Genomic DNA, 17,704 nt, shown 5'->3' with positions numbered 1-17,704 from the left:
AACACCAAAACTCATGGCCATCCAGTGAAGCTGAATGATGGAAGAGTCAGGACAGATAAAAGAAAGTATTTCTTCATGCAGGGAGTGCATAATTAAACTATGGCATCCGCTTCCATAGGAGGCCTTGAAGGCTACCAACCTAGATGACTTTAAAAGAGGATTTAGATATATTAATGGAGATGGCTATCAAAAGCTACTGCTATTCCCTGCCTCCACAACTGTAAACAGTAATGCTTCTAAACACCAGTTCCTGGAAACCACAGGATGGGAAAGTGCTCAGATCCTTGCTGTGTGTTTCCCACAGGCATCTGGTTGGCCACTGTGAGAACAGGATGCTAGACTAGGTGGGCCATTGGCCTAATCTAACAGGCTGTTATTCTGTGATCCTGCGTGTGGCCTTCTGGGACTCTGGGTTTCTCAGGTCTGTGGATTTCTTGCTTCTGCACTAAAGAACACATGCAGGCAATGGGTGTCAATATTTTTGGTTTGGTTCCGTTCCAGTAATAAATACCAAAGAACTGGAAAATGAGGCAAATCCTGAGAAGAGATGGGCTCCTTGTAAGCAGGATATCTGTTCACCTATAGCAGAATGCCTACTTTGTCCCACAGTCACCCACCCAAAAAATCAGATATATCGGCAGGTGCGAGCCAACATAGAAAGAATGAGTGTGCCTGCCTGCCTGTCTATTGGAGTCATATATACCGTATTTTTCGTCCCATAGGATGCTCCGTCCCGTAGGACGCACCTAGTTTTTTGGGGGGAAATAAAGGAAATTCCCCCCCCCCTTTATTTCCCCCCCAAAAGCAGGTCAGGGAAACCGAACCAGGTCGAGAAACAGCGGGATGGCGGCACTGTGCCTCCCTGCTGTCCCCCGAGCTTGTGGGGCTGGCTGATGTCTGCCCGGCGCGAGGGGCGCCCTCCTTCAGGGCGCCCTGCCCGCTGGGCGGCAGGCTGCTATACGCAGCGTGGGGAGCCCTGCGGGGAACTCCTGCAGGGCTCCCCACGCTGTGGATGTCTGTCCGGCGCGCGGGGCGCTCTGCTTCAGGGTGCCCTACCCGCCGGGCGGCAGGCTGCTATCCGCAGCGTGGGCTGCCTAGGCTGCAGATGTGTTCCCGAAGCACCGGGCGCTCTGCTTTCAGGGCGCCCGACGCTCCGGGAAGCAGGCTGCTATCCGCAGCCTAGACATCCCTGCCGGACCTCCCGCAGGGCTGCCTAGGCTGCGGATGTCTTCCTGAAGCCTGGAGAGCGAGAGGGGTCGGTGCGCACTGACCCCTCTCGCTCTCCAAGCTTCAGCGAAAGCCCTCATTCGCCCCATAGGACACACCCAGATTTCCCCTTCATTTTTGGAGGGGGAAAAGTGCGTCCTATAGGGCGAAAAATATGGTAATCAAATTGGCTTTCACTTAAGAGGATACTCTTGTCTCAAGATTACATAGATTCATGTCCCCTTTGGCAATTTCTTTTCTCCATAAATCTGTCTCTGGAAGCTTACAGATGCCTTCTGCTCCTTTGTTGCACTACCTTTGACCGTATCAGGTATATCAGCCCCCATGTTGGCTGCAGCCATTGAAAAAAAAATAACAGCATATGTCCAGCATGCCACTTGGCAGGTTGCATGGTTAAGTCATGAGCAGTACAAGTCACTTCTATGCCTATTTCTAAAATGGTGGTGTGGATTGCTACTTGTCCTAGCTAAGTGATCAAGTGGTTATTTGCATCTCTGATACAGGCAATGGCATGTTGTTATGATCTGAATGGCAGTGGTCCCCAAACAGTTTACAAACGAATATACTATTTTTTATCTAATTCCTGATATTGAAAGTAAAAGGCACCACTCTTGGGTCTTTTTTTTGGCCTCAACGCTAATCTCTGGTTTGCATGCTCCTCCTTCAGTATGGCTATGAAGAGGAGATTGGAAGCAGCTGCTTCTGTTTGGGAGTTATTTGTGTTATTTATTACAGTGGTACCTCGGGTTAAGTACTTAATTCGTTCCGGAGGTCAGTTCTTAACCTGAAACTGTTCTTAACCTGAAGCACCACTTTAGCCAATGGGGCCTCCTGCTGCACTGCCGGAGCACGATTTCTGTTCTCATCCTGAAGTTCTTAACCTGAGGTACTATTTCTGGGTTAGCGGAGTCTGTAACCTGAAGTGTATGTAACCTGAGGTACCACTGTACATTTATATATACCACCCTTTTCTTCCAAGGAGCTCAAGGTGCATGGTTCTGATCCTCCCCATTTCATCCTCACAACGACCCTGTGAAGTAGGTTAGGCATGGTGAGTGGCCCAAAGTCACCCAGTGAGCTTCATGGCTGAGTGGGGAGTAACAGCAATTTGTTTTATCATCCCAGATTGGGTATATGGTTTTTGGAGCAAGTCAACTTCAAACCATACTTTATGCATCTGGATTGTTTCAACTACCGTATTTTTTGCTCTATAACACGCACCTGACCATAACACGCACATCGTTTTTAGAGGAGTAAAACAAGGGGGAAATATTCTGAATGAAACAGTGGATGTATCATTTTTGTGCCTCATGCTGTGGCCACAGACATGTGATCTGATGGTGAGCTTGGGGTAGCCCAATGCAAAAATCCTGAGAATCCCTGTGGATCTGTGCTTTGTAACCATGTTTTTGCACCATTGCAGCCCCAGGCAACAGTGGGTGCATGTTTTTTTTGGTGCAGGCTGTAGCCATGGACATGCTATGTGATCTGATGGTGAATTTGGGGTGACCCAATGCAAAGATCCTGAGGATCCATGTGGATCCATGCTTTGTAACCACGTTTTAGGTGGGGAGGGAAGGAAAAACACAGAAGGGACAAGGAGCACGAGAGGGGTGTGTGGAAAAGCAGCTGGCTAAGAATGCAGGGGAGGGATTTAACGGGAGGGAGGAAAGGAAGGCAAAAGTTCCCCCCCCACACACACCCAAGCCAGCCCTCTCTCTCTCCCACCTCCATGTTTTCCCTAAAATGCTTCCCTGGACGCAGCACCACCGGAGGACGGAGATCCTTTCCTTTCCCCTCTGCTTGCCTGGAGGGAAGGGGTTGCCTGGAGGGGAGGGGATTTGCCTGCTCTTTGTTCCGTTTGAGCAAACAGCAACCGAAACAGAAGAGAGTGGGCAGTAAGTGTCCCTGAGGCAGAATGCAGGAAAGCAACAGCTTCCTCTCTCACGGAGCTCCCTCCTCCCAGACGCGCGCAATTGGATTTTTGTCTGATTTTTCCTCTGCGCTTGGGAGGGTCAGTTCCAGGGACCCCACATTCGCTCAATAACACACACAGACATTTCCCCTTACTTTTTAGGAGAAAAAATCTGCGTGTTATAGAGAGAAAAGTACGGTAATCATGGTTCAGATTAACTACAGTTTGGGGTTCAGAGGACTGCAGTTCCATCTAATATGGAAGCTTCTGATCTCCTTGCAGGAAGGTGAGGGGTGTATGTGCATGCAAGGCTCACTGACTTGTAGTGGTAAATCATGGTGTAGTGATATGTCCAAACATTGCTGTGTGTTTCCCACTAGTATAGGGGAAGGAAGAGGCTATGGAGCAGGGGTCAGCAACCTTTTTCAGCCATGGGCTGGTCCACTGTCCCTCAGACCATGTGGTGGGCAGGACTCTATTTTGAAAAAAAATAAATGAACGGATTCCTATGCCCCACAAATAACCCAGAGATGCATTTTAAATAAAAGCGCACATTCTACTCATGTAAAAACACGCTGATTCCCGGACCATCCGTGGGCCGGATTGAGAAGGTGATTGGGCCGCATCTGGCTCCCAGGCCTTAGGTTGCCTATCCCTGCTATGGAGATGCATGGTTGAGAAAGGAAGGGTAAAATAAAACTGCAGAAGAAGACTATAGTTCATAGTAACAACATCAATTTGCTCAATTCCTGGAGGGGTCTGTGCGTCCATGTGTATTAACTATAATTTGGCAAAAACAGTACTGTAGATGTTACTGTTTTCTGTTTTCCTACTTTCCTCTAACATGGATTTTTCATGCACTAACACCCCCCTCCAAAAAAAACTTTAGTGGTGTTGGGACAATGGGAATATTAGTGTTTTGAACAGAGTGATTTATTACCACAGAGGCTGAAAGCTAAGAAAATGAAGATAAAAATTGAAGGAGCTTTTAAAAAGTGACATTGAACTGACTAACGGGGGGTGGGGGGAGACTGCTCTTAGCTTAAGTTGAAGCATTAATGATGAAAGAGTGTGATATCCATCTGCTATCGTTTTCAGTAATCTAATCCTGAAGATGTTTTGTACTAAGCCGAAACTGAGCGCAACCTGGCCTTTCTATAATTGGCATGAACCAAAGTTATTTTGGAGTTAATCTTTCAGGTTGTTTTAAGATCTGCACAGTCCTCCCGGAACCTGTGCGTGAATGTGGAGTTGAATAAATTTATACAGCAGTTTGGCCCCATTTTGGCAGTATTCCAGAAGGATTTGGCTGGTTAATGGTTTTAAACAGCTTCTTGTTGGAATTATTTGAATTAGTGCTTCTTGGAACACAGTTTAACACTTTAACTAGTGCTTTAAGTGTGCATTTGGAATAAGATATGGTCAAAATAATGGAATATTTCTGTTAAGACTACAGGAGAGGGCTTTAGGCCTGTTCTGAACCAGCAGGCATACGTGCAAAGATCTTAAAGGCAGTACTGAGTATAAAATAAATGCATAGATGGTGCAGTTTCTAAGGCTGGGATGGGGAGCCTGTGATTCTCCGTCTGTTGGACTGCAACTCCCACTGGCTCCAGTCACCACAGTGCGTGATCAAGGATGATGTAGGCGTGCAACATCTGAGAAGAGCACAGGTTCTTCCTTTCTGTCCTAAGGAGACTGGCACATGAACAAATAGCAGATAATGCCACTTCAGACCTTTGGTCCATCTAGCCCCGTACAGTCATGGTTCTCAAGCAGGGACATCAACTGCTTCCTGATACTTTCAGCTGGAGGTGTTGGGTATTGAAACTGGACCCTTCTGCAGGCATGTGCTCTGCCACCAGACTTTGGCCCCTCTCTATAGCAGTAGTGCAGGACTGTCAAACATTTATCATAGTGGATGTCTCTAAACATTGGGAAAACAATTGTCCAGGCCTTCCCTCATGTGAAAATGGATGTGCAGAGAGAGAGAGAGTTCCGGTTGTGATGGTTATCTTTGTCCTTGTCACGGAACAGGCTGATGAAAGTAAAGGTTACTATGTCTACAGTAGCTGAGTAAAAGAGCCCAATTAAAAATAGATGACTGACCCATAAATGTTGTTGCACCGTTTGACACTCAGTGCAAAGGTTGGTACTTTTGAAGCCTGGGCAAAAAAAGAGACAAGGACTGAAGGGAAGTATGGGCTCAATGGCAAGTATTTACAGAGGCTGGCTTTGCTACAGAGATGGGGAACCTATTTCCTTCCAGATAATATACATGAAGTGCTTTCAACGTCCTAGAGAAACACTTTGTGTAGTAGAAAAAGACAAAGTATTATTTAGCATGCTGTCCTTGAGGTTGTTGTCTCAACGCAACAGTGCCCCAAGCTGACCACAAGTAAGCAAGAGTAAAACTGCTAAAGGGAAAGTTTTGTGGTTGTTTTGCTGCATTTCAGTAATTGCTGGCTATCTCCCTGGGGGGGAAGAGTGTTGTGTGCACTGGGATAACAGGTTTATTTTTCTAGCTCTTTGGCAAGTTGTTTAATCTGATGTGAACAAGGACCTTGTCATTTAGTGACTGGCTAATTGAACAGGATGGGTTCAAAGGCAGATAAATGCAAGCTTACAGTGCCAGTTAATAAGAAGCTGATTAAGCGCTTTAGCTTTTGAAAGTATGAAAGTGTTTGTTGTTGTCATTGATAAAGTCCGTGGACTATTAAACTTTGGAATGTTTTTCTAGAACACAGGTTCTCGTTACTTTTACAACAACATATTAAAATTCAGTTTATTACTCCACTCAAGTAATGGTCATCATATCATAGTTCTAATGCAGGCTGTACAAAGAGACGCATAAGGTTAAACCAAACCATGGCTTAGTGCAAACAAGCAAAGGTGCAGGTTTCTGGACTGAATATTGCAGCTGCTTCACTCCTGTCCTGGTACTGCTGCTGCCCTGGAGGCTGAGCCATGGGCTGACTTAGTATTACATTGAACCCATACTCATGGTTTGTCTTGCTCTAACAAACCAGAAGTTGTAACCAATGTTTGTTCTTGGTTTACTGCTCATAGCTGGCCTGGGGGTGACAAACTATAAGTCTGGGTACATACACAACACTTAAGACAAGCCATAGCTTAGATGCCAGCTTCAGTGTTTACTCTGGGAGGCCTGTCTGTTCATTTGTGCTAAGCCGTGGTTTGATTTAGTCTTGCATGCAAACTGGGGACAGACATTCTGACAAGGAAATCTAACACATCCTTATCTGTTGTAGGAGCAATGGCAATTTAGTTTTATGATGAAATAGTGCAAGAATTTATTTCGCTTTATGAAGAAATAATGCAAGAAACCAAGCACCACTGGGAAAATAACTCCTATGAAAGGAAAAGCAGTGTCAATGCAGCAGTTAAAATATTGCTTTGCCTGGCTTTGTTTTATTAACTGTGGATGTTGGAGCGGGGGAGTGAGAGTTAGCTGGTGCAGATATACCGTATTTTTCGCACCATAGGACGCACCTTGTTTTAGAGGGGGGAGAACAAGGGAAAAAAATTATTCCGCTCTCTGCCCAGCGCCCCTTCAGCGAAGCGGCAGGAAGCGCTGCGCAGAGAGTGGGAGAATTTTCCCCCTCTTGTTTTCCCGCTCTAAAACAAGGTGCCGTTTAAGGTGCGTTCAGGCAGCTACCTTGGAAGCCTGGAGAGCTAGAGGGGTCAGTGCGCACCGACCCCTCTCACTTTCCAGGCTTCAGGTTCCTTTCGACCTGCTCTTTGGGGCTGGCGGGGGGAAGCCCACCACCAGCCCCAAAGAGCAGGTCAGGGAGCAGCGGAAAGGCGCAGCGCAGAGGCTGCTGCCATAGTCACGCGTCACTTCTCCAGCTGGGAGAGGGTCGCGGGGCTATGGCTTCTTTAGCCCTGCACGCGCTCTCCCGGCTGGAGAGGTGACGCACGGCTATAGAGGCTCCTGCCATAGCCGCGTGTCACCCCTCCAGCCGGGAGAGGGTCGCGGGGGGCTGCTTTAGCTCCGCGCACGCTCTCCCGGCTGGAGAGGTGACGCGCGGCTATGGAGGCTCCTGCCATAGCCGCGCGTTACCTCTCCAGCCGGGAGAGGGCCGCGGGGCTATAGTGTCTTCGCTCCATAGGACGCAAACACATTTCCCATTCATTTTTGAAGGGGAAAAAGTGCGTCCTATAGAGCGAAAAATACGGTAATCTAATACCAGCCCTTTACTAGAGTCATTGACACTGTGCTGAATGTTGAAGGCAGCACATTGAAGCTATTACTTAGTTGAAAGGGGGCAACACCTAGCTGATTATCCCGGTTCATTAAATGTTACTTTCTTTTCAGAAGATCTGTTGAATACAACCATGAAATGTGCAGTGGAGTTGTTTAACCTTGCAATGTAACGATCAGAATTGTTACCCGACATCTAGAACCACTGTCAGCTTAACATTCACCACTGTGTTAATAGATACATATTTCAGAAGTGACTGTTTGCCTAGAATTAAGGAGAAAAACAGGAAGATGAGATAGGATAGCAGGCAGGAAACAGAAGTAACTACATCAGCTACATCACCAATGTGCTTTGCAGCACAGCTGGAGCTGATGGAAATTGTAATCCAAATCTACTAAGACCCCTAGTTCTCTACAATTAAGTTTACAAAAAGCGCTAGTCTATAAACACTATATAGTTCCTAACCCCAAATAATATCTGTGCTAGTCGTGGTGGCCTTCCCTACCTGATCACCTGGAAGCAATTTTTACTTGCTACATATTATTAGATGAGTAATTGTTTAAAAGTTTGAAATAAAATATGCGTGCCTATTTGTCAGGTCTGATACTTTAGTTTAAGAGTGACTTTTCTGTTTTGGTCTCTTAAGCAGTGTTAGAAACTGGGATAGAAAAGCTAGGAGCCAAATGGCTTCTGGGACCTGGGTTGTGGGCACCAAATTTCTAGTCATCATGTTTTTTGGGGGGGGGCGGGAGAGTCGGCAACACTTTTTTATTTATTATTTTGATAAGCATGGATTAATACGCAATTTACATAGGTGACACATTGTTAATATCACATTTTTAGCAGAAATTTTTAATACATGTTTGATTGGGTGTTTACAATAAAAATATTGGTACCATACTTTAGTTTTCAAAGCACTCTACTCTTTATTGTTAAATTCTTTAACATATTGTGTCTATCCTTAACATATACTTTGAGGCTTCAAAGCACATACATTTCAGTAATACAGTGGTACCTCGGGTTACATACGCTTCAGGTTACATACGCTTCAGGTTACAGACTGCGCTAACCCAGAAATAGTGCTTCAGGTTAAGAACTTTGCTTCAGGATGAGAACAGAAATTGGCAGCAGCAGGAGGCCCCATTAGCTAAAGTGGTGCTTCAGGTTAAGAACAGTTTCAGGTTAAGTATGGACCTCCGGAACGAATTAAGTACTTAACCCGAGGTACCACTGTACTTGAGCGTCAGCCAGGCGCAAAAAAAAAAAAATGGCACCCAGACTTTTTGAGGTGCTTTCAAATGGAGAATCTTTGGGTGTAAAATGTTCCCTGTTAATTTCAAACCCTGCTCTTAAGTGCATAAAAGACATGGTCCTAGTGGAAGTCTTGTGCCTGCTTTAGATACTCAGTGGTTACAGTCTGGCAGCTTTGAACATGCAGGCTTCTGTAACCATGGTTTCACACCTAGACGTCACCTAGTTAATCCAATATTTTTATTCCCATTTCATTTTGTGATAAGCTCCTATTGCCTTTCCCCCAGTCATATGTGCCTTGTGTAATCCTTAGTTGATTTCTGGTTGCTCAAAGCACCCCCACCCGCCCGCACATTGCACTTAATGCATTCTGTTTCTCGGTTCATCATATTCTTGCTTCTATATCAGCCACTCAGCCAAAAGGGAGTTTGCAGGCATCACTGATCACCTGGTTGTCAGGTCTTGCTTAGCCTCTTGCAAAGCATTGTGGGTAATAATAGTATCTTGAAAGGGGCTTCTCAAGGCCAGACAGCCAGATTATGTCGGAGGATTGGCTGGTGGGTGGCTCTGTCGTGAGAGGTGGGGGGAAGTGATAGCCAGACCCAGTTCACCCACCTCTGATATGAAGAATAGTTGCAGTACGTATTGGCTTTTTTATTGAGAATAGTTTGTACAACTTTCTAGCGTGGAGTTTTCTTCAGGCAGCTAAGTCCTGGTGTGTCTGATGTTTTCATTGATGGATCTTAAATCAGAATTAGGCCAAATTCCTTATCTCTCAGAATGGATAACAAAGGTAGAAAACTATGTATTGTTTGCTACAAACATTGGCAACTTCATTTCCCCCCATTTTCTACCTAATGAAAGAGAGAGCATATTCTATATTTGTGCTGTTCGAGCTTGAACCCAAAATAGTCTCATTTTGTATATTTTCCTCCCCCTTTCCCTTGGTGAGAATTAATCCTAGCTTTTTTACTTATTTATCAACAAAATCGCATATACTTTTCATAGAATTTCTTACTGTGCTCAGCTGACTAGGGTTGCCATATTTCAAAAAAGTGAAAATCTAGACACAAAAGTGGTTGGATTTTTTTTGGGGCAAATTTAAGGAAAGCTGTTTTTAATGAAAACTGCCGACACAGGTTGCCATACGTCTGGATTTTCCCAGCTAGTTTCTGCCTGGACATTGCTTCCGACTGCAGTACTCTGGGTTTGTCCTGGAAATTCCAGACGTACGGCAACCCTAGCATTGACTGCAATGCTGAACTTGGTCTGAAGGACATTTTAAGCATAGGTAAATGCATATTGTCGTGCGGCCATCATTCTTTGTAAGTAAGTAGAGCTGCGGAGGTGCTGGAGGAGACTCTTGAGAGTCCCATGGACTGCAAGAAGATCAAACGTATCCATTCTGAAGGAAATCAGCCCTGAGTGCTCACTGGAAGGACAGATCCTGAAGCTGAGGCTCCAATACTTTGGCCACCTCATGAGAAGAGAAGGCTCCCTGGAAAAGACCCTGATGTTTGGAAAGATGGAGGGCACAAGGAGAAGGGGACGACAGAGGACGAGATGGTTGGACAGTGTTCTTGAAGCTACAAACATGAGCCTGACCAAACTGCGGGAGGCAGTAGAAGACAGGAGTGCCTGGCATGCTCTGGTCCATGGGGTCACGAAGAGTCGGACATGACTAAACGACTAAACAACAACAACAGAGCTGCGGAGGTGATGGCACTTGAGTAATATTAAAAGAGTCTTCGAAAACATGCTGCTCCCGTTTCTACTAGCTCACCTTTGTGGAGCCCGAGGGAGGCTACCCAGCAATTTCTGACTACAATGGTACCTTGGGTTAAGAACTTAATTCATTCCGGAGGTCCGTTCTTAATCTGAAACTGTTCTTAACCTGAGGTACCATTTTAGTTAATGGGGCCTCCCGCTGCCGCCACACAATTTCTGTTCTCATCCTGAAGTAAAGTTCTTAACCCAAGATACTATTTCTGGGTTAGCGGAGTCTGTAACCTGAAGCGTTTGTAACCCGAGGCACCACTGTACTGTTGAACAGCTCCTTCCAGGACCTCTTACAGTATAAAGTAGTGTGCTTTCTTCTTTGTTTTCTTTGCACTCAGTCAACAAAATTACTTAGTGAGGGAGACTAAAATGGGACTGATAAACCAGTGCTTCTTAACCTGTTTAGGGACACGATGTGTCTTTCACATGTTTGCACTTTGTTCCTTCTTGTTTTTGTTTCTCAACACATGCTTCTGTTGTCACATACCAAAATTATTTGAAAAGACTGTTGCACAACATTTCAGGCACTTTCCTAAGCAAGTGGTTGACACATGGATATAGCGTTGCACATTGTTTGTTTTGTAATTTTGAATTCTGTTCAGAAGTTAGATTGCTTGCACTGAATTTGCCCTTAGCAAAGGGTTTTTTAATGTAATCAGAGATGCTGAAGTTTGCTTTAGAATTTCAGCTGATGGTTGTTTCCCAGTAACCCTCTTTTCAAGTTAGCCATAACAGTGTGTTTGACCTTTTTGCTGTATTTGGGACACTGTGTGATTTATTTTGAATGCTGAAAAATACTGTTTACGTCAGGAAGAGAGGTATATGTTCACTTAGGCCAATTAGCACAGGCTAGGGACTCCTGAAAGAATAATACCGTATTTTTCGCTCTATAGGACGCACTTTTTCCCTTTCAAAAATGAAGGGGAAATGTGTGTGCGTCCTCTGGAGCGAAGACACCATAGCCCCGCGGCCCTCTCCCGGCTGGAGAGGTAATGCGCGGCTATGGCAGGAGCCTCCATAGCCGCGCGTCACCTCTCCAGCCGGGAGAGCGCGCGCGGAGCTAAAGCAGCCCCCCGCGACCCTCTCCCGGCTGGAGAGGTGACGCACGGCTATGGCAGCAGCCTCTCCGCTGCGCCTTTCCGCTGCTCCCTGACCTGCTCTTTGGGGCTGGTGGTGCACTTCCCCCCGCCAGCCCCAAAGAGCAGGTCGAAAGGAACCTGAAGCCTGGAGAGCGAGAGGGGTCGGTGCACACTGACCCCTCTAGCTCTCCAGGCTTCCAAGGTAGCCGCCTGAACGCACCTTAAATGGCACCTTGTTTTAGAGCGGGAAAACAAGAGGGGGAAAATTCTCCCACTCACTGCGCAGCGCTTCCTGCCGCTTCCCTGAAGGGGCGCTGGGCAGAGAGCGGAAGAATTTTTTTCCCTTGTTCTCCCCCCTCTAAAACAAGGTGCGTCCTATTGTCCGGTGCGTCCTATGGTGCGAAAAATATGGTAAGTGTATTGGTTGCAATCAAAAGTTTTAAGTGGATTAAATCCATTTATCAGTGCTGCTGCCTGTTTTCTACCCTGCTTTTATAGGATTGAGAAAAACTGAAAAGATGACTCAAGGGGAACCGTTTGGCTTTACAGAAATATAAGAATAAACATGTAGAACTGATAGCAAGGATTAGGAATGTATTAAATTTCTAAGCATCTCTTCTGATAAAAGTAAAATGTCGCTTTGTACAGTTCATCCAGTTAGGCAGGCTTTTTTTGCTGGGAAAACATTGAGTTGTGTCAACCAAAAAAACCAAAAACCAAAAGAAAACCGCAGTGGGAACTACAGTATGTTCATATCCTGTCCAAAAAACCACAGCTGTTTCCTAAATGGACTTAATTATAACCTGAACTTTTACTTGGCATGATTACCAAGTATATATTTTTATTTTCAGTATGTATGACCAACTGCCCTACGCTGATTGTTATGGTTGGGCTCCCAGCAAGAGGGAAGACCTACATCTCAAAGAAATTGACACGCTACTTAAACTGGATTGGAGTACCCACAAAAGGTGATTGCTCTTTTCTCCGTATGGTACAGATTTTGTTGGGAGTAGGTTGCTTAAAATTATTTTGTTAACTTTAATATTATGATTATTTTTTATAGTGCTATCTGGGTGCACGACACTTTGGGGCAAACCATGTTCATCTCTTGACTAATTCCCCTGTGGCCCCCAGCTGATTCTCTCCTCTCCCCCCCCCACATTGAGCTGGTTGACATTGGGAACAGCTGAGGAGTGCAGCGATTGGTGTGCTTTTCAGAAGTTTCCAGCACTAAAAAGCTGGGCAGTGGGAGGGATGTGATGAATCCCTGAAATCCCACCAAGTTCTTTCTCCCCCCTTCCCAGTTGATTGGTGCTGGGAAGATCTGAGGAGTCTTCTGATTGGACCACTTGCAGAGGGCATAGCGTGATAATCAACATGTTAGTTTGAGAAGGGAAGGGAATGAGTTATTTTCATAACCTAAGGGCACCCATGCAAAAGCATAAAACCCAAATGAGTTTCATCAACAAACAGTTTCATCTGTTCTGTTTTTATTTTCCTTAAATTTTGAACTTGTCATGCAGCCCAGTCTTATGATGACCACTGAGGGAAGGGGGAACTTCCCTCTCATTAGTACGGCTTGTCATATGGCTGTGTTGCTTAAAATCAGCCTGGCGGTTTATGTATTACCGTCTAAAGTTGAGCTGTTGCTGTTTTGTTCTTAGATGAACATTATATTGACAAGAATCTAGAAAGTTATTGAGGTTGCTAGGAATTGTTAACGTTTGCTACAGGTCAGCAAGTGTTATGTATTTTATTACTTTGTGGATCCAAAGGTTACCTTACCTGAAGGCTGATTCATACACTCCCAAGTCACAATATTATCCATACCAGAATATAAGTTGGGTTAGAAAAACAGAACGTTATTTACTGTTTTCTTCTGCAAACTCATTCTGAGTAAAGGCAGCCAGGCTTCAACTAAACTACCAAGACCTTGTGTCAACGCATTGGTCTACACGCGAAGCCTTTCATACAGTGGGAATCCTGAGGGTTGTGAATCATGCAGCCTACAGGTGTTAGCCTATGAGACTCGCAACATGAGGCTGTTCTCACAGGGCTTGCTCCTAGGTATGCACACAGGGCTGCAACCTAATACAATGGGAAGCAAGAACCAACATGCATTATCTAGTTGCACTCCTTACAAAACCCTGTAAGGTCAATCAATATTATTGCCTTCCTATATTGCACATGATTTGAAGCAGAGAGGTTGTAGCCACCTGTTGAGTACATGGCACAGGTGAGATTGAAACCAGGGCGGGGGTAGGGTTCCTGATTCGTAGGATCAGGGTTGATGCTATTCTATGCTATGCTGGCTCATCTATACATCATAGGAGAAAGCAGATGTTGTTAAAGCCAAGTTTCTTGATTTTTTTTCCCATGCAGAATTTAATGTTGGTCAGTATCGGCGAGACTTGGTAAAAACATACAAGTCTTTTGAGTTCTTCCTGCCAGACAATGAAGAAGGCCTGAAAATCCGAAAGTAAGTTTGTAATGTGTCTTTTTCCTTTTGCTTCACAGTGTTGCTTTGATCTGCAGGAATGTTTTGTGTTTTCAGCATTTGAGGTAGCTGCTACCAGCTCTTATCGATTCAAGGAAAGGGACCCTACAATGGCTCAAATTATTGACCAGCCCTAAGGGTTGCATTCCTCATACAGATTATAATCTTAGTACTACTATACTAGCTTTATGGTCTGAAAGAAAATGTTTAACTTGTTTCTACATTTTTAAAGTGTGTGTCTTGGATGTAAAATAGGTTAATTGATTCCGAAATTTTGTATTTTGCTTTTAAGCATGCTGTAGACAAAGTAAGTGCCATGTATATTTAATGATGCAATTTTTTCAGGAATATAATTGTTATATTATCTCTTCTTTTTAAGACAGTGTGCCTTAGCAGCACTGAATGATGTTCGGCGATACCTTTGTGAAGAAAATGGGCATGTGGCAGTAAGTGTTTCTCTCACCCCTTTGCAAAAAACAGCAACACCCCAAACCATTAACTAGTTGCATTTTCTGACATTAGTTACTGACACCACCGTTCTAAATGCAAAATTAATATTGCAATACTGTTCAGACCAGTGGGGGTTTAATTATTGATTCCATACTAGATGGAGATTAGGATGACATGTTTATGAATTATAATGGAAAGGTGGGGGGGGAGACCAAGTTAGGACCATGAACCTCTTCTCATAAATTCTGCTTTAGGAAGTATCTCTCCTGTTTGAAATATGATGTTAAGTTTCTGGTGCAGTAAATGTTCAACAGAATTTGCAGTGTTTCCATTTTTCTCCTCTTCTTGCTTTTTGAATTCCAGGGAGACGTGTAATGTACAGTTTGTGCTGCATAGAGTTTGTGATGTTGACATATACCTTGCATGATTTTTCTAAGAACAGAAAGAAATGATAACCCAGGAGCCATCCTTGACCCTCATTCATGCAGCTGATTCCCCCCCCCCCCCCCGTTGATGAACTTGTGTCTTTGCTACTTACTGGTTTCCTTATTTTAATCTTTAAATTTGCCCCTCAGTTTTCTAGCCTGTAATGTTTGTTTGCATGGTTTTGTTGAAAAAGCTTCTTGAAAGCATGTTGTGGTGTTACACAAGGACAAGGATGAAATGTGTGGGAAGGCATAGCATACCAGGAAAGAAGAATTCCCCACATATTTCATACTTACCATTGTTCATTGTTCAGAAATGATCGGTTCCAGTCCACTTACATAATAGCAGTTTTCAAAAGCTTTAAATCCAGCTCTCAAATGCTATGAATCAAATCTTAGTCAAACCCACTGGAAGTTCTTAATTGTCTAGTCCAACATTTGTGATCTCCTGGCAAATGACCTGAACTGTGAAGACTAAATGATAAACCTGATTTGATGTCTCAGTATATACTTGTGGTTAGTGGTACAAAACTGTTGAGTTTATTGCACAAAACAACAAAAAGCGAGCATGAATTTTTTTGGGGAAGGGATACCAAATTTGGGGGTTTGCAATGGGCTATTTGGACTGCCTCCTATCCTTGTTCCATGAAGTGAACCAAGAATAAACTTTGTACCTCTGTGTTTAAACATGTATGTTTCACAGAGCCAGTAACATGAATTTGCTAAGTGCCTGTATTTCATTTTTACAGGTACATGTAAAAAGTTTTGGGGGAAAAGAGTAGTTTGTGACAAATCTGTTCTCTTTGGTTGCTGTTACATGAGATCTACTCCTTCCAGGTTGTACCTGTCTATTTTCTAATATAGCATTTATTTTTCCTTTAGGTTTTTGATGCCACAAACACAACAAGGGAACGCAGAGAAACCATCTATAAGTTTGGGGAGGAAAATGGGTATAAGGTGAGTTAAGAGCCAAGATGTTTGAAATGGCTCATATAGGAGAGTGCGGACTGATGCTTTGTTCTCAATACACGATGGCATTGACTGGAACTTCATGTGATATTTTCCAGTAGCAGTCTTGTGGAATAAGTATCACCTCCATTAAACCATACTAATTGCAGCTCCTAATGTGTAGTTAATCAGTAGTCCTGTTTGCTGATAATGGGTCCTACTGTGCTAATGGTTACTGCCACTGACTGGGAGACAGGATTCTGAGACTCTGTTCTAGGATTTCAGACAGAGGGCTGGAATAAACTGTCTTTCTCCTTAGCATATAATAGTTGTCTTATTAGCATTTAACTCCCTTGTCAATACAGCTTCTCTGTGAGTGAATTGCTTTATGGGGGAGCACGCAGTTGCAATACAGGTGGCGGGATGAAACTGCAGGGCTGCCTTCCCAACACAGGCACCTCTTCTCCTTACCTTGACAGAGCTGGATGGAGGTGGTAATGGGGTTGGGGCTGTGCAACACCCACCCACTCCACCCATGGTGCTTCCACTGGTGCTTCTGCTTTGTCCAGTGAAGCAACAATGATGCCAGTATTCCAAAGGGCATCTCTGTGACTCTGCCTCACCCCACACACCACTACTGGGGGGTGTATTCTTTGTTCATCCTCCCAAAGACACCTTGCATAGAGTTCAACTCAAAAGCATCTATGTTTGTTAACAGTTTGTAATACTGCAGATAAGTATTCTGCATTAATACTTTTATTTCCTGGTAGGAACAGCCTTTTTATACACCTCTTATTTTACTTTCTGTGTCTGTTTTGTCTTTGCTGCTGGCAAATCAACAGTGCTGCTTCTTCTGCAGACTTCACTGACACAGAAGTAGTATGGTGTGTCAACACCCCAGGCTTCTACTTTGTGTTGCAATTTTGGAAAGAAGCTGTACTTTTTGATCAGAGGTTATGTCAGGCGACAGTAAGGCTTCGCTACTGTGCCGTAGGCTCTAAGCCAGTGTGCCGCCTGGCTCCCTTTCAATGACTTGCCCTCTTAATTTGCAACTGCTTCATTAACACTATGCTGTTTGGAGGTGCCCAAAAGTAACAGGGGAAATGCATAAAGTTTGATCTCTGATGGGATGTTCAGCAGCTTGCAGAAGGCGTATTTAAAGGCAAAACATAGTTTGTAAGACTAAATATGCTGCTGACTACACAAGCCTGCATTTGCAGTATTAGCCACTGGATCTGTTCTAACCCTTTCCCTCTTTTGTCACTTCCATAATTGTTTGTTCCTGTTTGGCTCAAAGACTTTCTTCGTGGAGTCAGTATGTGTTGATCCAGAAGTCATTGCTGCAAATATTGTGGTGAGTATCAACTTCTGCTTTTAAAAGAAGGAAAAGGTTTTGTGTCTCAATATAATTTACAGCTGCTTCCTTTTACCCTTCTCCATTTTATCTACTTTTATACAATCCTTTGGATTTATGGATTGCACACACAATCTGTTTCTGCAATTTTCTGTTGAAGATTGCAATTGAAGGCATTTGGCCCACAATGCATCCTGCATTCCGCTTCCTGGCAAATCTTGCACATCGTTAGATGCAAGGCTTTGTCAGAATTGTTTTGAACAAAAGCTCTTGCAATGTCCACTCCAGTTTCTTCACAATCACCATCTTTTTATTAAAGTAAGTTTCAAGATATGTTTTATTTGAAAAAAACCTAACTTACAAGCAGGCAACCATTTTTTCCTTGCAATACAGGTTACACGTGATGTTTGCTGTTGTGCAAATTTGTTATCTTACCTTCTATTAGACCGTATTGAAGCACTGGTCCATCCAGCTACATATTATCCACACTGACAGGCAGCCTGTCCCCAAGGTTTCCAACAAAAGTCTTTCCCTGTCCTACCTGGTGATGCCAAGG

The 17,704-nt window shown here is 44.1% G+C and overlaps 1 protein-coding gene across 4 annotated transcripts in view; it reads left to right on the top strand.

The window, feature by feature from the left end:
* The window catches only part of PFKFB4 (6-phosphofructo-2-kinase/fructose-2,6-biphosphatase 4), a 67,365-nt gene that overhangs the window by 29,163 nt on the left and 20,498 nt on the right, over positions 1 to 17,704 (top strand). For all 4 annotated transcript variants that reach the window (XM_053377617.1, XM_053377616.1, XM_053377615.1 and 1 more), the window contains exons 2-6: positions 12,326 to 12,442; positions 13,857 to 13,953; positions 14,351 to 14,417; positions 15,729 to 15,803; positions 17,092 to 17,148. In XM_053377617.1, coding sequence (XP_053233592.1) covers positions 12,326 to 12,442; positions 13,857 to 13,953; positions 14,351 to 14,417; positions 15,729 to 15,803; positions 17,092 to 17,148 — 413 coding nt within the window. The remainder of the gene's footprint in view (positions 1 to 12,325; positions 12,443 to 13,856; positions 13,954 to 14,350; positions 14,418 to 15,728; positions 15,804 to 17,091; positions 17,149 to 17,704) is intronic.

The sequence above is a fragment of the Podarcis raffonei genome, chromosome 2 (genome assembly GCF_027172205.1).
Source record: "Podarcis raffonei isolate rPodRaf1 chromosome 2, rPodRaf1.pri, whole genome shotgun sequence".
In the NCBI taxonomy this organism is placed as follows: Eukaryota; Metazoa; Chordata; class Lepidosauria; order Squamata; family Lacertidae; genus Podarcis; species Podarcis raffonei.
Note: the sequence above shows the minus strand (reverse complement) of the source record. Positions and strands in the feature narration are given on the sequence as shown.